This window comes from Delphinapterus leucas, chromosome 5 (assembly GCF_059928025.1).
Source record: "Delphinapterus leucas isolate spDelLeu-1000000601 "Yukka" chromosome 5, BTC_Dleu_Yukka2, whole genome shotgun sequence".
NCBI lineage: Eukaryota > Metazoa > Chordata > Mammalia > Artiodactyla > Monodontidae > Delphinapterus > Delphinapterus leucas.
Window position 1 is genome coordinate 22,460,317 of NC_143133.1, and position 22,901 is coordinate 22,483,217.

General features: G+C 36.2%; 1 protein-coding gene across 2 annotated transcripts in view; it reads right to left on the reverse strand.

The window, feature by feature from the left end:
• Positions 1–1,076: 1,076 nt before the first annotated feature.
• Positions 1,077–22,901, reverse strand: part of METTL14 (methyltransferase 14, N6-adenosine-methyltransferase non-catalytic subunit) — a 38,712-nt gene continuing 16,887 nt past the window's right edge. Inside the window, exons 8-12 of one of the 2 annotated variants that reach the window (XM_022596325.2) lie at positions 19,208–19,300; positions 16,376–16,492; positions 15,043–15,253; positions 8,555–10,648; positions 1,077–3,357 (exon numbers count right to left, since the gene is read on the reverse strand). In XM_022596325.2, the coding sequence (XP_022452033.1) occupies positions 10,344–10,648; positions 15,043–15,253; positions 16,376–16,492; positions 19,208–19,300 (726 nt within the window). In that variant the 3' untranslated portion in view covers positions 1,077–3,357; positions 8,555–10,343. Of the gene's footprint in view, positions 3,358–8,554; positions 10,649–15,042; positions 15,254–16,375; positions 16,493–19,207; positions 19,301–22,901 lie in introns of those variants that run through there. The other variant, XM_030760107.2, reaches the window with a different exon arrangement.

A 22,901-nucleotide genomic window follows, 5' to 3' on the forward strand; every position in this document is an offset into this window, starting at 1 on the left:
GCAAAAAAAAAAAAAAAAAAAAAAAAAAAATCAACCTAATTGGGGCTTCCCTGGTGGTGTAGTAGATAAGAACCTGCCTGCCAATGCAGGGGACACAGGTTTGATCCCTGGTCAGGGAAGATCCCACATGCTGTGGAGCAACTAAGCCCGTGCACCACAACTACCGAGCCTGTGCTCTAGAGCCCGCGAGCCACAAGTACTAAAGCCCATGCGCCTAGAGCCCATGCTCTACAACAAGAGAAGCCACCACGAGAAGCCCGCGCACTGAAACGAAGAGTAGCCCCCGCTCTCCGCAACTAGAGAAAGCCCACGCGCAGCAACAAAGACCCAACGCAGCCAAAAATAAATAAGTAAATATTTTTTTAAAAAATCAACCTAATTGAATCAGAATCTCTATTCCATAGGACTGGCAGGTAAGATTTCCTATCTTTGGTCCATACTGATGACTAGTGTCAAAGCCCCAGTCTCCTGAAGTCCAGGGCTCCTCTGCTTCCACGTTGTGTTTTGGGGAAATGAATGTGTAGCCTGGGGACGACACTTTCCTAGGTGCGCAACTCAGCTACCTCCTACCTCCCGGTGAGGTCATCTCTCCCTGAGGCAATATTACCGACCAGCAGCAGTTTCCCAAGACTCCTGGGAGCCACCCTGTGCCCGTCCTCAACCATCCTGTCCTCTCCTCACTCTCAGGCAATCTACTCTCCCTTGGGTCCACTATTACATATAGGAGGCATACAGTCCAACTTTTTACTTAAGCCATTATTAACAAGGTGATACAGATGTGGTTAAATAATTTGTCTTACTTTTTTAATAGGTTGCATCTGGCACAAGTATTTTAAAAGTTTGTTCCTGGGGAAAGAGTCAGATGCCTTTAAAGTCAGACCAAAGTAAATTGATTCTGTAAGTCCACTGATAAGTAGTAAGTCAGTGGAAATTTGTTTCCTCAGCCTCAAAGATGATATTCTGTTATTTGAGAGAAAAAAAAATCCTTACTAGAGAAACACATTCCTCTTATGCAGCAAGAAAGTAACAACAGAAGGGAAAAGAAGTGAAAAGAGAAGGTTATTAAAAAATCCTCTGGGAACTACTTACTGTAAATGAACATCTAGATTAAATGAGGTAGTATTTTCTCTGTGCATTGTAGCTAGTAATGTTTATATTTGAGTAATTGACTGGGGACCCTGAGAGCAGAAGCAATGTGACTTTTTCAGAAATGGAGTCTGTGATGGGCTCAATTTGCTGGATTAATGTTCTAACATTCTGGTGAGTCCCAAATTTATAGCTTCAAAACTGATGGCAGATACCTGAGACCCAAGCTGGACAATTCACACAATCCCTATCACTAAACATCAAAGACAGGATAATGCTAAAAGTCCTACATGGACTCCAAGATTCAGGATTGTTCTAAGAAAGGCCTTTCTTATAAGCAAAGTCTTATGTTTTTAATAGCTCACACAAAGATGAAACACTTTCAGATCAAGGACTACTATTCAGAATGAATCCCAACTGGGCCATCATTTTGTCAAGTTAATAAAAATTACATTAAATCGGTAAATCTGGAACTATACTTCAAAGACCAAATCTTATGTTCTCAAATTCAGGATGAAATTAGTATGTGTTTTAAAATAAGCTGCTGTAACTAATCAGAACACTGTAATTTATCAATTAAGATGGGTAGAAAGTATTTTAGGAGACATGAAAAACAACCATTCCTAGTAACAGCCATGACACAAGACTCTCAGCTATCAACAGCACAAACTCACAAGCATCCTACCATTACGACTCCGTCAACTTAAAATGAAACTGTGGCATAACGCTTACTCGGTTTTTGAATAAGAGAGACATGTATTGACAGTTTAAGTTTCTACATTTATGAGCTAAGCACTCGCAGGTGGCTCTTCTACTTACCAAAGTATCAGCAGTATACTGCTGGTACAGTACTGATCCACTCCAATTCTGGATATGTGACCTGGCTGCCAAGCCAGACTTGATCCCCTGCTCCCCAGCTTGACACCTCTTGCACTGTGCTGTCTCATTCCACACTTTGACTGACATCTCTACAATTCCTTGGTCTAATCTGGTGCAGCAGTATTTGGGTATGATATTCCCCACCACGAACTCTACCCTATCTGACATCATCAACCTGCTTCCCTTTTCTATTCTACACAGTGAGGAAAAGTCAAACAGTACTTTGGGCCTCCTAATCTCCATCCTCTGAAAGGAGACAGGTAACAGGGAAAACTGTTGCCAAGGAAAATCAACATCAACATTTAGCTTAAAATACCTAGAACTGTAATTATGTATAATACTAGGAATGCTGATCTTAAAATTTTTAAACTAAAAAAGTTTAGGGTTATTAGTTACTGGTTTCAATCCTCCATAAGGAATTAGTAAATAAAGCAACTAAAAATCATTTTTGGTGATCCCTAGATGATTCTGTGACATATAAAAATGATCAACATAAATAGATGACCAAAAGTCAGAAGAGGTCAGAGTAACTGAGTTTTCATTGGAAACCTTTCCTCAATGAATGCAGATCTATTGTAAAACTGATACCACAACCTTTACTGAAAGTGAAGGGTAGCAAAACTAGGTCAATTCCATCCCGTTATAAAAATGATCATTACATTGTCAAAGAGAAATTCTAGGCCTTACTTTTTTTTTCCTAACACCTACTCTTTTCTTATTTACTCTATTCTAAATATGGTGGGCTGTGGCTCCTTTTAACTTTCAATCTACAAAAAAGCCATTCCTAACTCTCTGTAAGATGACATTATGATACAGATCTCACAGATGACTAGACCAGCTAAGTACCAGAAATGCTGCGTCTCTTGGCTAGGCCCAGGGCATGGACCAGACTACAGTCCTGTTTAAAAAACAGAGTCACTCCCTAGCTGATATTTCTAAGGACCTACACTGGGCAACTGGAGCATCTCTTTTTTTTTTTTTTTTTAATACAGCAGGTTCTTATTAGTAATCAATTTTATACACATCAGTGTATACACGTCAATCCCAATCTCCCAATTCATCACACCACCACCACCACTCCCGCGTTCTCCCCCTTGGTATCCACATGTTTGTTCTCTACATCTGTCTCTCAATTTCTGTCCTGAAAACCAGTTCATCTGTACCATTTTTCTAGATTCCACATATGTGCGTTAATACAGGATACTTGTTTTTCTCTGACTTACTTCACTCCGTATGACAGTCTCTAGATCCATCCACGTCTCAACAAGTGACCCAATTTCGTTCCTTTTTAGGACTAATATTCCATTGCATATATGTACCACATCTTCTTTATCCATTCATCTGTCGGTGGGCATTTAAGTTGCTTCCATGACCTGGCTATTGTAAATAGTGCTGCAATGAACATTGGGGTGCACGTGTTAGAATTGTGGTTTTCTCTGGGTATATGCCCAGTAGTGGGATTGCTGGATTCTATGGAAATTCTATTTTTAGTTTTTTAAGGAACGTCCATACTGTTCTCCATAGTGGCTGCATCAGTTTACATTCCCACCAACAGTGCAAGAGGGTTCCCTTTTCTCCACACCCTCTCCAGCATTTGTTGTTTGTAGATTTTCTGATGATGCCCATTCTAACTGGTGTGAGATGATACCTCATTGTACTTTTTGTTTGCATTTCTCTAGTAATTAGTGATGTTGTGCAGCTTCTCATGTGCTTCTTGGCCATCTGTATGACTTCTTTGGAGAAATGTCTATTTAAGTTTTCTGCCCATTTTTGGTTTGGGTTGTTTGTTTTTTTAATATCAAGCTGCATGAGCTGTTTATATATTTTGGAGATTAATCCTTTGTCCGTTGATTCGTTTGCAAATATTTTCTCCCATTCTGAGGGTTGTCTTTTCGTCTTGTTTAGGGTTTCCTTTGCTGTGCAAAAGCTTTTAAGCTTCATTAGGTCCCATTTGTTTACTGTTGTTTCTATTTCCATTTCTCTCAGAGGTGGGTCAAAAAAGATCTTGCTGTGATTTATGTCAAAGAGTGTTCTTCCTATGTTTTCCTCTAACGGTTTTATAGTGTCGTCTTACATTTAGGTCTCGAATTCATTTTGAGTTTATTTTTGTGTATGGTGTTAGGGAGTGTTCTAATTTCATTCTTTTACATGTAGCTGTCCAGTTTTCCCAGCACCACGTATTGAACAGACTGTCTTTTCTCCATTGTAAATCCTTGCCTCCTTTGTCATAGATAAATTGACCATAGGTGCATGGGTTTAACTCTGGGCTTTCTATCTTGTACCAGTGATCTATGTTTCTGTTTTTGTGTCAGTACCATATTGTCTTCATTACTGTAGCTTTGCAGTATAGTCTGAAGTAAGGGAGTCTGATTCCTCCAGCTCCACTGTTTGCCCTCAAGACTGCTTTGGCTATTCGGGGTCTTTTGTGTCTCCGTACAAATTTTAAGATTTTTTGTTCTACTTCCGTAAAAAATGACATTGGTAATTTGATACGGATTGCATTGAATCTGTAGATTGCTTTGGGTAGTATAGTCATTTTCACAATATTGATTCTTCCAATCCAAGAACATGGTATATCTCTCCATCTGTTCGTATCAGCTTTAATTTCCTTCGTCAGTGTCTTATAGTTTTCTGCATACAGGTTTTTGTCTCCCTAGGTAGGTTTATTCCTAGGTATTTTATTCTTTTTGTTGCAATGGTAAATGGGAGTGTTTCCTTAATTTCACTTTCAGATATTTCATCATTAGTGTATAGGAATGCAAGAGGTTTCTGTGCATTAATTTTGTATCCTGCAACTTTACCAAATTCATTGATTAGCTCTAGTAGTTTTCTGGTGGCATCTTTAGGATGCTCTATGTATAGTATCATGTCATCTGCAAACAGGGACAGTTTTACTTCTTCTTTTCCAATTTGGATTCCTTTTATTTCTTTTTCTTCTCTGATTGCCGTGGCTAGGACTTCCAAAACTACGTTGAATAACAGCAGTGAGAGTGGACATCCTTGTCTTGTTCCTGATCTTAGAGGAAATGCTTTCAGTTTTTCACCATTGAAAATGATGTTTGCTGTGGGATTGTCATATATGGCCTTTATTATGTTGAGGTAGGTCCCCTCTATACCCACTTTCTGGAGAGTTTTTACCATAAATGGGTGTTGAGTTTTGTCAAAAGCTTTTTCTGCATCTATTGAGATGATCATATGGTTTTGATTCTTCAATTTGTTAATACGGTGTATCACACTGATTGATTTGCATATATTGAAGAATCCTTGCATCCCTGGGATAAATCCCACTTGATCATGGTGTATGGTCCTTTTAATGTGTTGTTGGATTCTGTTTCCTAGTATTTTGTTGAGGATTTTTGCATCTATATTCATCAAAGATATTGGTCTGTAATTTTCTTTTTGTAGTATCTTTGGTTTTGGTATCAGGATGATGGTGGCCTCATAGAATGAGTTTGGGAGTGTTCCTTCCTCTGCAATTTTTTGGAAGAGTTTGAGAAGGATGGGTGTTAGCTCTTCTCTAAATGTTTGATAGAATTCACCTGTGAAGCCATCTGGTCCTGGACTTTTGTTTGTTGGAAGACTGTTGATCACAGTTTCAATTTCATTACTTGTGATTGGTCTGTTCATATTTTCTGTTTCTTCCTGGGTCAGTCTTGCAAGGTTATACCTTTCTAAGAATGTGTCCATTTCTTCCAGGTTGTCCGTTTTATTGGCATAGAGTTGCTTGTAGTAGTCTCTTAGGATGCTTTGTATTTCTGTGGTGTCTGTGGTAACTTCTTTTTCATTTCTAATTTTATTGATTTGAGTCCTCTCCCTCTTTTTCTTGATGAGTCTGGCTAACGGTTTATCAATTTTGTTTATCTTCTCAAAGAACCCACTTTTAGTCTTATTGATCTTTGCTATTGTTTTGTTTTTATTTCTGCTCTGATCTTTGTGATTTCTTTCCTTCTGATAACTGGGTTTTGTTTGTTTTTGTTTCTCTAGTTCCCTTAGGTGTAAGGTTAGATTATTTGAGATTTTTCTTGTTTCTTGAGGTAGGCTTGTATAGCTATAAACTTCCCTTAGAACTGCTTTTGCTGCATCCCATAGGTTTTGGATTGTCGTGTTTTCACTGTCATTTGTCTCTAGGTATTTTTTGATTTCCTCTTTGATTTCTTCAGTGATCTCTTGGTTATTTAGTAATGTATTGTTTAGCCTCCATGTGTTTAGCCTCCATGTGTTCTTTCCCCTGTAATTCATTTCTAATCTCATAGCGTTGTGGTCAGAAAAGATGCTTGATATGATTTCAATTTTCTTAAATTTACTGAGGCTTGATTTGTGACCCAAGATGTGATCTATCCTGGAGAATATTCCATGTGCACTTGAGAAGAAAGTGTAATCTGCTGTTTTTGGATGGAATGTCCTATATCAATTAAATCTATCTGGTCTTTTGTGTCATTTAAAGCTTGTGTTTCCTTATTTATTTTCATTTTGGATGATCTGTCCATTGGTGTAAGTGAGGTGTTAAAGTCCCCCACTATTATTGTGTTACTGTCGATTTCCTCTTTTACAGCTGTTAGCAGTTGTCGTATGTACTGAGGTGCTCCCTATGTTGCGTGCATATATAATTGTTATATCTTCTTGGATTGATCCCTTGATCGTTATGTAGTGTCTTTCCTTGTCTCTTGTAACCTTCTTTAAAGTCTATTTTATCTGATATGAGTACTGCTACTCCAGCTTTCTTTTGATTTCCATGGAATATCTTTTTCCATCCCCTCGCTTTCAGTCTGTATGTGTCCCTAGGTCTGAAGTGGGTCTCTTGTAGACAGCAAATATATGGGTCTTGTTTTTGTATCCATTCAGCAAGCCTGGGTCGTTTGGTTGGAGCATTTAATCCATTCACATTTAAGGTAATTATCAATATGTATGTTCCTATGACCATTTACTTGTTTTGGGTTTTTTCAGGTCCTTTTCTTCTCTTGTGTTTCCCACTTAGAGAAGTTACTTTAGCATTTGTTGTAGAGCTGGTTTGGTGGTGCTGAATTCTCTTAGCTTTTGCTTGTCTGTAAAGCTTTTGATTTCTCCATTGAATCTGAATGAGACCCTTGCCAGGTAGAGTAATCATGGTTGTAGGTTCTTCCCCTTCATCACTTTTATATCATGCCACTCCCTTCTGGCTTGTAGAGTTTCTGCTGAGAAATCAGCTGTTAACCTTATGGGAGTTCCCTTGTATGTTATTTGTTGTTTTTCCCTTGCTGCTTTCAATAATTTTTCTTTGTCTTTAGTTTTTGCCAATTTGATTACTATGTGTCTTAGTGTGTTTCTCCTGTATGGGACTTGCTGCACTTCCTTGACTTGGGTGGCTATTTCCTTTCCCATGTTAGGGAAGTTTTCGACTATAGTCTTTTCAAATATTTTCTCGGGTCCTTTCTCTCTCTCTTCTCCTTCTGGGACCCCAATAATGCAAACATTGTTGTGTTTAATGTTGTCCCAGAGGTCTCTTAGGCTGTCTTCATTTCTTTTCATTCTTTTTTCTTTATTCTGTTCCACAGCAGTGAATTCCAGCATTCTGTCTTCCAGGTCACTTATCCGTTCTTCTGCCTCAGTTGTTCTGCTATTGCTTCCTTCTAATGTAGTTTTCATTTCAGTTACTGTATCGTCCATCTGTTTGTTCTTTAATTCTTCTAGGTCTTTGTTAAACAGTTCTTGCATCTTCTCCATCTTTGCCTCCACTGTTTTTCTGAGGTCCTGGATCATCTTCACTGTCATTATTCTGAATTCTTTTTCTGGAAGGTTGCGTATCTCTACTTCATTTAGTTATTTTTCTGAGGTTTTATCTTGTTCCTTCATCTGGTACATAGCCCTCTGCCTTTTCACCTTGTCTATCTTTCTGTGAATGTGGTTTTTGTTCCACAGGCTGCAGGATTGCAGTTCTTGCTTCTGCTGTCCTCTGGTGGATGAGGCTATCTAAGAGGCTTGTGCAGGTTTACTGATGGGAGGGACTGGTGGTGGGTAGAGCTGGGTGTTGCTCTGGTGGGCAGAGCTCAGTAAAACTTTAATCCGCTTGTCTGCTGACAGGTGGGGCTGGGTTCCCTCCCTGTTGGTTGTTTGGCCTGAAGTGACCCAACACTGGATCCTACCCAGCTCTTTGGTGGGGCTAATGGTGGACTCTGGGAGGGCTCACACCAAAGAGTACTTCCCAGAACTTCTGCTGCCAGTGTCCTTGTCCCCACGGTGAAAGAGAGCCACCCCCCGCCTCTGCAGGAGACCCTCCCACACTAGCAGGTAGGTCTGGTTCATTCTCCCCTGGGTTCACTGCTCCTTCCCCTGGGTCCCGATGCACACACTACTTTGTGTGTGCCCTCCAAGGGTGAAGTCTGTTTCCCCCAGTCCTGTCGAAGTCCTGCAATCAAATCCCACTAGCCTTCAAAGTCTGATTCTCTAGGAATTCCTCCTCCCATTGCCAGAACCCCAGGTTGGGAAGCCTGACATGGGGCTCAGAACCTTCACTCCAGTGGGTGGACTTCTGTGGTATAACTGTTCTCCAGTCTGTGAGTCACCCACCCAGCAGTTATGGGATTTGATTTTGCTGTGATTGCGCCCCTCCTACCGTCTCATTGTGGCTTCTCCTTTGTCTTTGGATGTGGGATATCTTTTTTGATGAGTTCCCGTGTCTTCCTGTCGATGACTGTCCAGCAGCTAGTTGTGATTCTGGTGTTCTCACAAGAGGGAGTGAAAGCACATCCTTCTTCTCTGCCATCTTGGTTCAGTCTCAAGACCAGCATCTCTGTCTTCTTCATTCCCAGGTCAACTCTGAGAAATACAGTTCTATCTCTAGGTAAGTTTTAATCACTAAAATTGAAAATGTAGCATCATTTCAGTAAAAATTCTAACCAACAGTTCCATATCATATCTACATCAAGAAAAGCGTTAGTCAAATGCTATCTGTACTAGAAAGCACTAACATGCTGAACAAGTTAAATTCATCAGGCTTTTAAGGATCTCAAGCCTATTTCTGTAATTCAGTTCCTATCTTCAAACTGAGTCTTTAGTGGATATAACAAAACCTCGTTTTATGAGCCAATGAAAAGCACAGAACAGCTACTCACAGACCAAGAGAATAGTCTCATCTTAGGTCAGTCCTTTTTCATTTGGTAACAATGACAATTCCACTCACAGAAAAGAGACTCCCAAATTTCAAAGGTTTAAAGTTTCATTAGAAAAATCATACACAAAATAAAAAGTACATTTATCAAGAACAATAATGGCATTATTTCATTCAGCAAATTCATTTAAAACATGGGTTACAGTACAGAAAGAGAAATGACAACATAAAGTCTCACATAACTAACTGATCTGGGAAACCAGTCCCTTAAAAGGCAACTGCAGTTCCATTTTCCAAGCTCTCTTCTTAAGTTGAGGGTCTTCTGTAATTGGGTTTTACATTAAGTTTTCTCCATAACAAGTTTAAAGATGCATGTCATTTCCTCATCACCACGTACTTTATTCCCCAAAATGTTTAAACCAAGTACCTGATAAACAGGTGTCTCTGTTGCGTCCAATTCTTTTATTTTGTTAAGGAATTTGAAACTGCTTTGAAAGTCAATCCAAGATCAAGTCCATACCAAAGTTCTAGCACTTGGATATTTGTCCTTGTTTTTTTGGAAGTATTGTTAACAGTCATCAATAGCTGCACAACTGAGATTATAATGAGTTTTTTTTTTCTCTTTGTAAAGTCTGCCTACTAGTTTCTACCTCTTCCCTTCCGACCCCTGGGAGCTCCACCTCCCCAATCAGATTTAGATTTGGGAGGACATGATTTTGTTCCAAGTCTCTCAATTTCTTCTGTGGTCAAATTATATGAGTTTAAGATTTTTCATAGAGAAAGAAAAAAAGTCTCTTTTTATTGTTTCAACAAGAAAATATTAAAAGCCTAAGAGAAGTTTACCATCTGTCCCAACTCCATTCCAACAAGGCTGTCAAACAGTTTCCCTTTTGCTGTGACAGCAGTGACAGGATGCCCATTATCAACTACTGTCAGCACTAGTATGATACACCAGATTGGGTCTTCTTCACTGCTCACTTTATTTCTAAAAAGCAAAAGCCTTTGTAATTAGTTGAAATCCATCAGAATAAATTCCGTCTCTGAAAGTGAAAGTATTTGTGTTGTTCCATTCTGCTCGGTTACATGCACATGACAAAAGACAGGATGACTCATTTATTCTGGACAAAACCAGACAGTGACAACTGCAAGGGAGGTTGCCTAAAATATTCCTGCAGCTTGGAGAAACTAAAGCAAAGTGCAAGTTGGAACAGAGTTCTAAACAACGTCTCCCAGTTGAAATTCATACTATCAGAAAGAAGGTGAAGAGGCATTAATAGGATCACTGTCCTAAAAACTATCGAGGTGGAAAGCCACCTCTGTGTGCTCCTCCACGGCCCCCCCTGAAACCACCTCTTTCTCCTCGGAAGTTAGATCGATTTCTTTCTCGCCCGCGGCCAGCAGAAGTCCCACCTCTTCCTCCTCCTCTGGGAGCTCCACCTCCCCGATCAGATTTAGATTTGGGAGGAGGTGATTTTGGTCGAAGTCTCTCAATTTCTTCTGTACATCCAGTCAAGTAGGAATTCGGGGTACTGAAGTAGGATGCATACGTTTCTGCATTGTAGTTGCTATTTGTAAGAGTTGGTCCAACTGTAAGCCAGCCTGAAATGGAGGGAAAAGTGATTATCCTTTCTTTTTCTTTTTTCCAATTCTCTCTTATTGACAACTGAATTTATGAGACTTTTACTTGCTCCCTTCTGGTTTGTTTTTTGGCATGTATGTTGTGTTGTGGAACACAACACACAAGCAAGAGGAAAGAAAGGAGAGAATTTAAAGATTTAATAAAAATAGTTCATATTGCCTCTTTCATGCTATATTGCCCCTTACATAAATAAGACATGTAAATCTTTACAGAGTAAACTGCAAGGGACTCTGCCTCCCACCCACAAATTCTTCATTGCAATAGCATTTTATTACAACTTCTAAAGGAATTACTAAGACCCAAGTTAGTTTAAATTAGCCTGGCTTCAGCATATACGACACATATAGCAACTTTTAAACCTTTTAAAGCAATAGTAAAGAGTACTCCTATGGTATATGTGATATATACCTTTGACTACCTCCTTGAGGAAGAAGTGCATTTGAGGATTCAACCCAAATAAATTAAGGCCCCTTGAAAAGACTTCCCTCAATTGCTCCTACTATTATTTACATGGTTAACCTCCAACTACCTACAATTTCCCCAAGCAGATATTCCTTCTTAATTTTGTTTTACTAAAGCTAATACTAAAATAATTTTTACGGGACTTCCCTGGTGGCGCAGTGGTTAAGATTCCACACTCCCAATGCAGGGGGCCTGGGTTTGATCCCTAGTCAGGGAACTAGATCCCACATGCACGCCACAACTAAGATTTCACGTGCCACAACTAAGGAGCCCACAAGCCACAACTAAGGAGCCCACCTGCCACAACTAAAGAGCTGGCGAGCCACAACAAAGGAACCCACCTGCCACAACTAAGACCCAATGCAACCAAATAAAGAAACAAATAGAATAAAATAACTTTTGCATGGGCAAAGAATGGGCAAAGATAAAGAATTGGATAGTAGTTCGAAGCAAAAAATAAAATTTGTACCTCTAAGACTTTTTTCAACTGGTAGAGATACAGATAGAAGTATATCGTATATGAAAGATATAATGTATAATCTAAAGTGGATAAAGTGGCCACAGCTAAATGGATGGAGAAAACCCCCATTATGTTATAGTTTTGGAATATTATAGTTATAAATAAAAATTGGCATCAAGTAAAATTTCTATTTTAGTTGCTGTTTATGCTTATACCTACAATATACGTAACAATTATTCTCTCTACTCCTTAAGTTCTTCTACTCATGTTTAAAAAAAACCCCACTAATTAAAATAATGCTATATGGCCATTAAAGGCATTGTAACTAATTATTTAAAATGTAGAAATATATTTGACATAATATTGAGAAAAATACAAAATGATGACTACAGTTATATAAAAATTTGTATGCACAAGAGGAGTGGAAAGTATTATGTAAAAAAAAATGAAAATAATTCTTGGAAGTAGTGAGATTGAATCTCTTTCCCTCTTCAAAATTTTCTTTAATGTTGTTACACTGATTTTCAATTATTAAAAGATATCCATCTGTTTGATGTTGCTATTACTCTTCAAATAGTTTTGCTTTTTCTTTAAAGTTTTCTACTTCCTTTAAACAGCAGTTGCCACTGGAGATTGTTCCCAGATTCAGGAGCTGTTTTTGGGTAGAACAGGTCAATGATGGAAGAGAAAAATCTGTTCCTTATTTCCTCAAACACTAGAGCCATAATCTTGATATTCAATATATATGGACATCTACACTTTCTGAAAAACACACCACTCCAGTTGAGTATCTAGTGATGTTACTTTCTTTTAAGCCAGTGAAGAGGAAACATTTGCTTGCCACAAGCTCTGCTGCCAAAATATTTTACTTTGATAAGAGAGTAAAATCATCCACAAAATTTCCAAACAAGATTTCATGTATATGTTCAATGGAAGTCTAAACAACTCAAAGTTCATTCTATAGCTGTATATATACTATGTATGTAGTGACTTATGCATGAACCGTATGTGTATTGTGAAAAACTGGTTTGAAAAGATTAAATTTAAACCATAGCATTCCCACCCTTTAAAAATCAATATAACATTTTAACTTAGAATAATTCAAGGATGCATGCTGCAATTTCCGAGATAAACACTGAAGGAACAATAAAAGAATATCTAAACAAGCTAATTAAAAAAAGAAAAACTGAATAATACAAGAATACTTAATCCAAAAGAAACGAGAGAAAAGGGAACACAGAACAGGTGGTACCAATGTAAAGCAAACAGTTAGATGGTAATTTATGCCCCAATATATCAGGAATTACATTAAATATAAACTGACTAAACAATTCAATTAAAAGATAAAGATAAAATGGATGAGAACTATGTGTTTGCTCACAAAAGATACACCTTAAATGTAAGGATATGGAAGATCGAACGTAGAAGGCTGGAAATAATATGCCAAGCAAACACAAACCAAAAGGAAGCTGAAATAGCTATAATAATGTCAGATGAAGTAGAATTTAAAGTTGAGAAACACTGGATAAAGAAGGACATTTCATAATACTAAGAGGGTCAATCTACTAGGAAGGCATAAAAATTTTTACCTTTTAGATACACCTAATAACAGAATCTCAGATATAAACTAAAAACTAAACAAAACCACAAACCCATAATCCTAATAGACTTTAACATACCTTTCTCATAGAGTAAGTAGTTTTAAAAAAAATCAGTAAAGACATGGCTGATATAAACAGCAACAACAAATACTACAACCAATCAAAAAAACAACATATTGTTACATTCTTTTCAATCAGACTTAGAATATTTATCTAAATTGGGTCAAAAGCAAATCTTAACAAATTACAAACAAGTGAAATCTTATGGTATATGTTATTTGACAATATTAATCCAAAAAGCAATGACAAAATGATAACTTAAGCAACACAATACTGAATAACCTGCCAGGAGCAAAAATTTACTTTTAAATATAGGAAACATTTTCTCTAAAGCCAAGCCTCAGAGTAAACATTTCACATGCAAAATATTTCTTTGTAAAGAGAATGTCGTTTTTTACTTTTCTCTTTATCATTTTACACAATTTTATGAAACTTAAGGCCATCAGTTTCTACAACTGAAATAGTTTTAAGATACTGTGTTCGCCAACGCACACTCACAAAGAAATAGCTGACAGGGCTGAGGAGGGGGTAGAGGAGTGATGGATTATTTCATACATACATAAGGCAACTTTAAGGATTACTTTTTTTTTAGAATGAACATCAGAGTTTCGTTTCTTCTAAATTCTTAGGTACTTTTAAGGCCAATTATTCCACTGTAACTTCTTCAATTTTTACTTTTTATAAAATGTAGACTGTTTAAGACAAATAAGATCCTGGCTCGTTTCAGCTTTTTTTTTTTTTTTTTTCCTTTCAGCTTTAAACAGCATTTCTAGCATGGTACGGCCAAACAGGTTGATTTTATATATTGTGACTGAAGCGATGCAATGTTCTTAAAAGTTACTTCTATATTTTCTGAGAAGAAACAGATGCACTATTATTTCAACAATACTTTGTAAACAAAAGCTGTGCCCTCTATAAAAGAAAATCCTAGTCCATAAGATTATTATTTTCTACTCATTTTTTTTTTAGAATAGTAAATTCACATTATACCGATTTAGTAAAGTGTTAAAATTTTGATGAAACAACATCATGATACATTTAAGGAAAGAAGCCAGGTACTTTAGTTTCTAATAAAGCCAAGATCTCTATTTCACAAAGGTATGGTTATTTTCTGCAGGATCATTTTATTAGCAGACATTTAGTCCTGTCCAAAAAGTCAGTAAGACATTTGGTTCATGCCAAAAGATACTTGAAATTTAGTCCTATCCAAAACATCCATGAGCAAATTTGGTCCATGCCAAATGGTTTTGGACAGGGCCATATATCAAGGACATTTTGGTGTGGACCAAATATCTTACAGACGTTTTGGACAGGACCAAATGTCCTTTATGCATTTCTTCACTCAACACAATATTTACTCAATAACCTGAATGTTGGGTAGAGAGAATAAGACAATCTCCGATTTCTATGAGACTGCATACTAAAGAGACTGACTATAAACATATGCCCAAATGAATCTATAATTCAGATAACGATAAGTGCTATGAAGAAAAAGAAAATAGATTAAAGGGAAAGCAGTGGGAGGAAGGGAGTGGAGTGGCAAGTTGGCTAATTTAGACAGGGTTGTGAGAAAAGATCCATCAGGTATTTGAATGATAGGAGAAAAGTCCATGGAAGAGTACTGAGACAAGACTGAGCTTAGCATATTTGAAGTATAGCAAAAAGAGGAATCAAATATATAAGAATTTTATTTTACATAACACTGTGTGTTCTTTCTTAACATCTATATCCCAAGGAACTATCAAAGTTTTTTTTCCTCCTGAGGTCTTACCTGGTCGAATTGTACTATCTCTTCCAAATAAATGAAGGCGTCTTCTACCAAGACAAAAATGTTCAATTATATGAAAAATTTCTACAGGCTTTTCTATATTGCCAATTTCAGGTTCTTCTGTGATAATCAAGTCAATGTCAACATTAGCATGAATGAAGTCCCCGTCTGTGCTACGCTTAACAGTTCCTTTGATCCCCATAAGGCAGTGTTCCTAAATAATAATAAGAGCAGAACAATTAATCTCTTTTCATCAACAGTCATATTTCACAACATTTTACATTTCTGACGTTCCTCAATTCCAAAACAATCCTCATTTCTCTGAATCTTTGGGATACAGGTCTCTGGGCAAAAACACAAAAGGAAAAACCTGGATCTCTGGATCTGAGAAGACTGCCAGGGAAACTAGACATTAGAGTATTAAACTTGGGGCCATGACATTTTAGAATTGAGTCAAACACCGTAGAATCTTTTCCTCTGCAACCCTTGATAATAACTTCTCTTCAGCAGTTATGGGCATGGCACTTGACCTTGGAATCTTAAAATGATGTTATACTGGGCTTCACATGATCCAAGATCAAAACTACATATAAGGTATAAGCCTTTTCATATGGAGAGGACTTCAAGCATGGATACAGACTTACAAATACTCAACATAAGTAAATGTGAAAATCAAATGATTTCCTTTTTTGTTGTTTGTTTTTTGACCTCTATTTAATCTGGATGACAGAGTACGGTTTAAATAAATTTAATCTCACTTGACTCCAAGAACCAATAATAGCAAGGATGGCTTAGATTCCCTTCAAACAGAATTTCTAGTCCAAGAAAGACTTTAAAAAGACCCTCCACCAGAGTCTCCCTGAAGAGTGAAAGACTGGAGGACAAACTGTTAAACCCTGATAACTAGCTGGGCAGTCCTCTGAAGCAGAGGTTCTCAGTGGTTCTTGTTCAGGTTCTTACGTAGAAAAAAGAAAGGAAGGGGAAAGAAATATTCATCTAAGCTGGCCAGCTATGAGTCTTGCTGCCATTTCTTTTTTCTCAGCAAAGAGAAAGGAAAAAAAAGCTCGGGGTCAGAAGTACTAAAAGCCCATATCTGACTTAGAATTACAGCACTTTAGGATATACAGGAATACCTTCTTCAGCTCAGTATAGGTTGGTCTGAGTGAATAAAATATTTTTAAATTAACTTGGACGTATTACTTTAATGCTCAATGCCATTTGTACAAGTCAAAGAGAAGGATCTTTCCACCAAAATTAATTAAACAGTATACAGTCATTTGGAAAAGCTTGAGAGAAAATAATGAAAATAAAGAAAACAAAACAGTAAAGGCAATACCTTTGTTCTCTGGAAGACAGCCTTTGGATCTAAAGTCTTAGTCTTCCCAGGATTGTTTTTATTGGTTTTAATCCAACAAATATCTTCACATCTTCTGTAACCCCACTTGCGTAAACACTAGAAATGAAAGAATTTTTTAAAACATCCTTAGCTAAAAGAAATAAACAATACTTAAAATAACCAACCAGCATTAAAAACTTCCTAGAGGTTTGAGACATTAAATTCCAAGGTGTCACAGTAATTTTGTCTTTGTGCAGAAATAGAAAAAAAGAAATACTAGTCGTTAAATATACAGCCATTATACAGAATACATATACCTTCTGAATATTAATATACAGTTGATATCAAAACATAGAAAGGATTACATAATACTCTGATTCTTTAATACTACCTTCTACTGTCATCAATAGAAAGTTTTAAATCGTAAGAAAACTCAGTCCCTCTTTAATCAGAAAATAATTCAAAAGATAATTTTGAATAAATGGGCCACACTCTTCAAAATGTTAAGGTCATGAAAGATAAGAAAAACTAAGAAAGTCTTCCAGATAAAAGAAGATTGAAGAGACATGAAAACTGATGACACTAAGTGATCCTAAGACCAGAAAAAAATTATTTATACTATATAGATGTTATAAGTGGGACAACTGCAAAAACTGTCTTATTGAGAATAGTATCAAAACAGTGTTAATTTTATGATGCTAATAATTGTACTACTATTATATAAGAAAATGACCTTATCTTTCAGAAATATAACTGAAGCACTTAGGGGGAAAGGGACATTATGTCTAGAATTTACTCTGAAATGGGGGAGGGGAAAATGGAAAGAATGAAAAAGAGTAAAAGAGAGAGTGAGGGGGAGAGGAGAATAAAAAAGTAAATGTGAACATTTGAGTTTCTGGGTGAATGGTAAATGTGGATTGTTGCATAATTTTTAGAACTTTTCTGTAAGACTGAAGTTATTTTGAAATAAAATGTCTTAAAATCAGAAAAAAAAACAAAAGAAAATTTTGTTCCTTCCACCTCAACTTTCTATCCTCTGACAAAGCTAAAAACTGTTGAAAATGTTCTGAAAACTTCTTTCCAAATGAGAGTCTTGTTATTTTTAGGATTTAATACTAAACCTCAAAAATTCAAAGACTTAAAATTATTATATTTCTTTACTGAGTAAAACTTTACTTTCATCTTTATGTAATCTAGACAGTAGAGAGATTTGAACCTTATTGTCCTAGAATATGTTATATATGAACATATAACAAATACTAGCTAAGTGAGTACTAGAGTGGCATTTTGAGGTCCACAATATGTAGGTGTTGGCTAGCTGCTGGGAAAAAAAACATGAATAAGATATAGTCCTTACCCCTAGCTGATTAAGAGCAAAGTAGGGGGAAATAAGTAAATTGTGCAGTACAATATTGTTTGTACTATGATCAAGTACAAATAGAGATGTAGTGGAACATAAAATATACACACTTTTCAGGAATGCTCTTATTGTATAAACTGAGATACACCACAAAATGAAACTTAGATTTTTAATTTAAAATCTCAAAAATCAAGATCAGTATCTGTTCCTGTTGCCAGGTATTTGTTTCGCACTGCATTAAATATCACAAGGGCCTAAATCCAACATTTCCTAATCAACTTAGCACAACTCATGAGTATTTATCATGCTGAATTATTTTTGTAATCATCTGGAGCCAAAAGCTGCTTTCACCAATATGATAAATTGCTGCATAAACAAATAAGATAAAACCTCCTAATCAATTTCAACCTAATTTGGGGGGTGGGAGAAAAGTCCAAAGCCAGACATTAGAGCTAAAAAAGGTAAATATCAATATACCTATAAAAACATACAGTATGTCTCTATTTTCTTAGATTTTCTATAGCATCTTAGGGAGGTGCCAGCAATAAAATAGATACCCTATATACAGTTATAGTCTTGCCATGGATTTAAGAAATGACAGAAGCAATGATGTTATCCAACAGTCTCAAACTTGCTATTTATACAAAGAATACACAAGCAATTGCAGAATTTCAGGATTTGAGAACCAATTTATCTCAATATAATCCTACTTAAATTCTTCACCTGTCAAATGGACACCTCCTAAAATTACCAGGATTTAAATGAGGTCATAGGCAGTAGATCAAATAATATTTCCTAAAAATGGAAAGTATTATCCAATAACAAGTGAGGTAACCGAAACACACAGAGTAAGTATCTCTTTACCCAAAGTTTCACTGTTGGACATCAGAACTGAGACCAGAGCTAGCCACAATGCTTCCATCATAAAAAAGCTTTATCATTTTGTTTCCATTCAGAAATCCAAAATACTCCAATCAAAAACCAAAAAAAGTTCTGAAATACAATAAATATAAGGTACTTAAATTGAGATGTTATAACTTCTTTCTCACTCTCATGAATTTATTCAAACTATGTGCTCCAGATGCTGTGTTATTTTTCCAATTTGATTTGGCTTTCATTTGGAATTCAGGAGTTAATGCTAGCCAGAAGAATACTTTTTAGCTACTAATAATGAACAGTAAATGACACTAAGCAGCTTGCTTTTGAGCTGCAATTCAGTTTCAAATCTCTGAACTGTTCTCTTCCTGCAGTTTTAATAAATCATATTTTGATTTATTCACCCCTAATGCTAGTTAACTAAGGGATACTGCCTTTTGCACATTCTTTGTTAAACATCTTTTTCTTCTGAATATTTTAATACTGTTCAAGAAACAAAGGAGAAAATAACATTATTCTTCAAACTTCTTATGCAACATACTGTGTTATTTTTTTCTTACGAATTTAAAAAACCACTTAAAAAAACACCATCTTACCACTCTTCCAAGGTCCAATCCCTCCCCAGAACCACACCAGAGAAAAATAAATGATCGAGGTGCTGCAATCTCATCAATTTCTAACTTCATGATCTGTAAGAAACCAAATCAATATTGCATAGAAGCATTGTTTCCCATTCATCCTAAATCCAAAAGAATAACCATTGCGATTTATCAGGACTTACAGTAAATGTGTTCTTTAAATGTACTAATTTTCATTAAGAAATACAATGGAAAATAAATTTTCTTAAAACTTGTTCTTCTGGTTTTTTATTCCCTATTAAGATAACACAGATGCACACATGCACATACATACACTTGATTTTCTATGGAAAGAGTTTACAGGAAACCATATTTATAGAATTACAGAATTTTATAAGTTATGGCTTGAGAGTAACCTGTTACCATTTACAGAAAAACTGAAAAGGGATTAAATTACCCCAAAGATAGGGGCAAAATTAAAACATAACCACAAATGTTTGGGGGAGGACTTGGTTTCCAGTTCTAAATAAAATAAATCAATATACACATTTCAGTATAATGACTAAGTCTGAAATGTCACAAACAATAGACTATAATTGTTTGCTTTGTATTTGTTAAGTGTGCCAATTTTAAAAAAAGTTCTGCAATAATTAAATCTCTAAATTGGGGAAATACCATATACTTGTATAAATGACTATAAAAGCAACCATGTTATATGGTATTCCTTTTCTTTTAGCTTCCTGTCACAGTTAAGAAGTTCCAGAGACAACGGTTCAAGCAAATATTTATTAGTTTCATGTATTAAGAAAATCTTAACTTCTACCTGAGTGGATCATAACCACATAATCTATAATTTATCTAGGTAAAAATACATTATTTGACAGTGATAATGGAAAAAAAATTACAATAGGCATAAACCTATTCAGTTTTATACTTCCGACTTTAAGTCTTGATATATCTCATCTAATATTCTCATAGGAATATGAATTAAAATAAATATGTAATACGCACACACACATAATATTCCTACAAACGTCTATACATGGTATAGCTAAAGATAAGTGATGGCACACATCAGTGAAGAACATTAAGCAAATTACTCTCTTGACATTACAATTATAAATGCTAAATGTTGGTATTTTAAGAAAGTGCTTATATTCTTTTTGTTTTTGTTTTTTGTTTTTGCGGTACGCGGGCCTCTCACTGTTGTGGCCTCTCCCGTTGCGGAGCACAGACTCCAGACGCGCAGGCTCAGTGGCCATGGCTCACGGGCCCAGCCGCTCCCGCAGCATGTGGGATCTTACCAGACCGGGGCACAAACCCATGTCCCCTGCATCGGCAAGCAGACTCTCAACCACTGGGCCACCAGGGAAGCCTGAAAATGCTTATATTCTTAAACAAAACACACTGGCCTCTACTGACTCTCTAATGTGAAAAAGAATACCTGTGAAACCCGAATGCTTTTCTTATTTATACTTTATTTATATTAGCTACTGGCACTTTCTTTAAGGTATTATCACATAAACGTTAAGAGCTTAGGGCTCTGGGGCCAGACAAAACTTTTCAATATACATATAAAATGGAATTCCTTTATTTCAAAAACTCTGTTAGTTTATCATATATAATTGAAGCTCCTGTACCTTCACTGACCAAACCTTAGAGATTCGCTAGAGAAAATAAAGTTCAACCTAACCACTAATCATAGACATAATAAGATTAATTTTTCAATTTTCTTTTGACTAAATTGACAAAGATTGTTTTATATTATTAATCAATTTTGATGAGGATATGGTGAAATAGATATTTCTTAAACACTACTGGAAGGAATGTAAATTTGTGCAACCTATCTGGAGAAATTCTCAGCAATATCAAGAGCATTACATCTTTAACCTTAAGTTTTGGGGATACTATATACTGTATACTTTTCTGTTTCAACAATAAACACAGATTACACTTATCAGAGGAGAGGAAAAACTTTTGTAAAGTAAAATAAAATAAAAATAAAATAAATAAAATTGCCAGAGGTACTGAAGCTGAAAGGAAAAGCTTCAAGGAAGAAAAACTGAAGTTATTACATCTTGAAAAATAATATTAACAAGTTAATAATTATTAACTCGGAAGATGTGCAAGGATTCAAAGCAGTTCTCTATGAAACACCAGTCTAGAATTTCAGTCCTTTCCCTTCCCTACCTCTCTTCTGTGTTCAGTGCTCCTGATCACACTCTCCTCCTCGAAATTCCCTATTCCCTTGGTTTCCGTGACATTCATACTCTCTTGGTTCACCTCATTCATCTTTCACCCATTCTTTTCACATCTCTTTTATAATGTGCCTCTTAAATGTAAGTTTCCTGAGGATTTACAGTAAATCCACACTGTTTCTTAATTGAGACACTACCTCAAGACAAATTCATTTATTCTCATAGGTTTAATGTGCTAACCCTTTAAAATCTGTATTTTGAGATGATCAAATCTGTCTTTTAAGTTTCATAATCTTATTACAACCTCTACTTGAATGTCTCACATACACCTCTTAATCAACACATTCAGTATAATCTAATCGCTCTAATCCTGCTACTATTCTTAAATTGACTCTCTCAGCTGGTGATCTCAACCCATTTATCCCAAGATTCAAACTCTTGAGTCATCCTTTACTCTTCCCCTCTTCCCAATCACTAGATCTCGTCAGAAGTATCTACAAAACATTACTGAATTTATCACCTCCTTTCTATTCTTATTACCATCACCCTAAATCAGGGTCCCTTCATCTCCTAACTAGACTACTGCAACAGTCTTCTGTCTGCTCTCCCCTCTCCAGACTTCATTTTCTCTAGTCTATCCTCCTCTACACACTAATCTGACCATTTTACTAAACTGGTTAAAGCCCTTCAAAGACTCCTTAATGCCTTTAGGCATTAAGCTAAGCTTCTAAGAAGACATCATCTCAAGACAGTCCCAATCTGTGTTCCAACATCAACCTGCATACAGACCTCCCTCACCCGTCTCTTTGCCTCCATCCCTCCTGCTCTTGCTGTTCCTTCTGCTTGGAATCCCAAATCCACCCTTTTCTTCAGCTGGCCAATTCCAGCTAATCTATCCATACATACTGTTCACGTGTCATCTCCTCTTTGTTTATGTCCCCCAGCTTCCTCAGCTTGGTCAGTTTTTCTCAGATCACCTTATGCAATCCTCTATTATTGAACTAACAATATGATAACGCAATTATCTGTTTAGGTCATTGTTTATTTTATCCCATTAAACTGTGTGCCCCTTAAGGCCAAATACTAAGTCTTATTCATCTTTCAATCTCCAGTACCTAGTTGCCTAGTACAAAGTGGTGCTGAATAAATATTTGTTATTTTTGTTATTGATCAGTAGAAACAGGTTACTTTATGTAACTAACTGAAGCTATCAGCTTGTTCAATCTTATTCAGGAAAATATAACATCACAATTATATAATACTGAATTATATCACAATTATATAATACATATGTCCCTTAAATCTATTATACTGTAAGTTCTTTAAAGAGTAGAAATTATGTTCATATGTGTGTGTCTGTGTGTGTGTGTACGTATACTCTGATGTTTACTAAAACTAACCAAATATGGAATGTTATCAACCAATCTGTTTTTAGACTTATTTCTAGCTATACATTCAAGGACTCTAAGACTGGAATTTTGAGTCTTCCACAGACGATTTACTCACTACCTGCT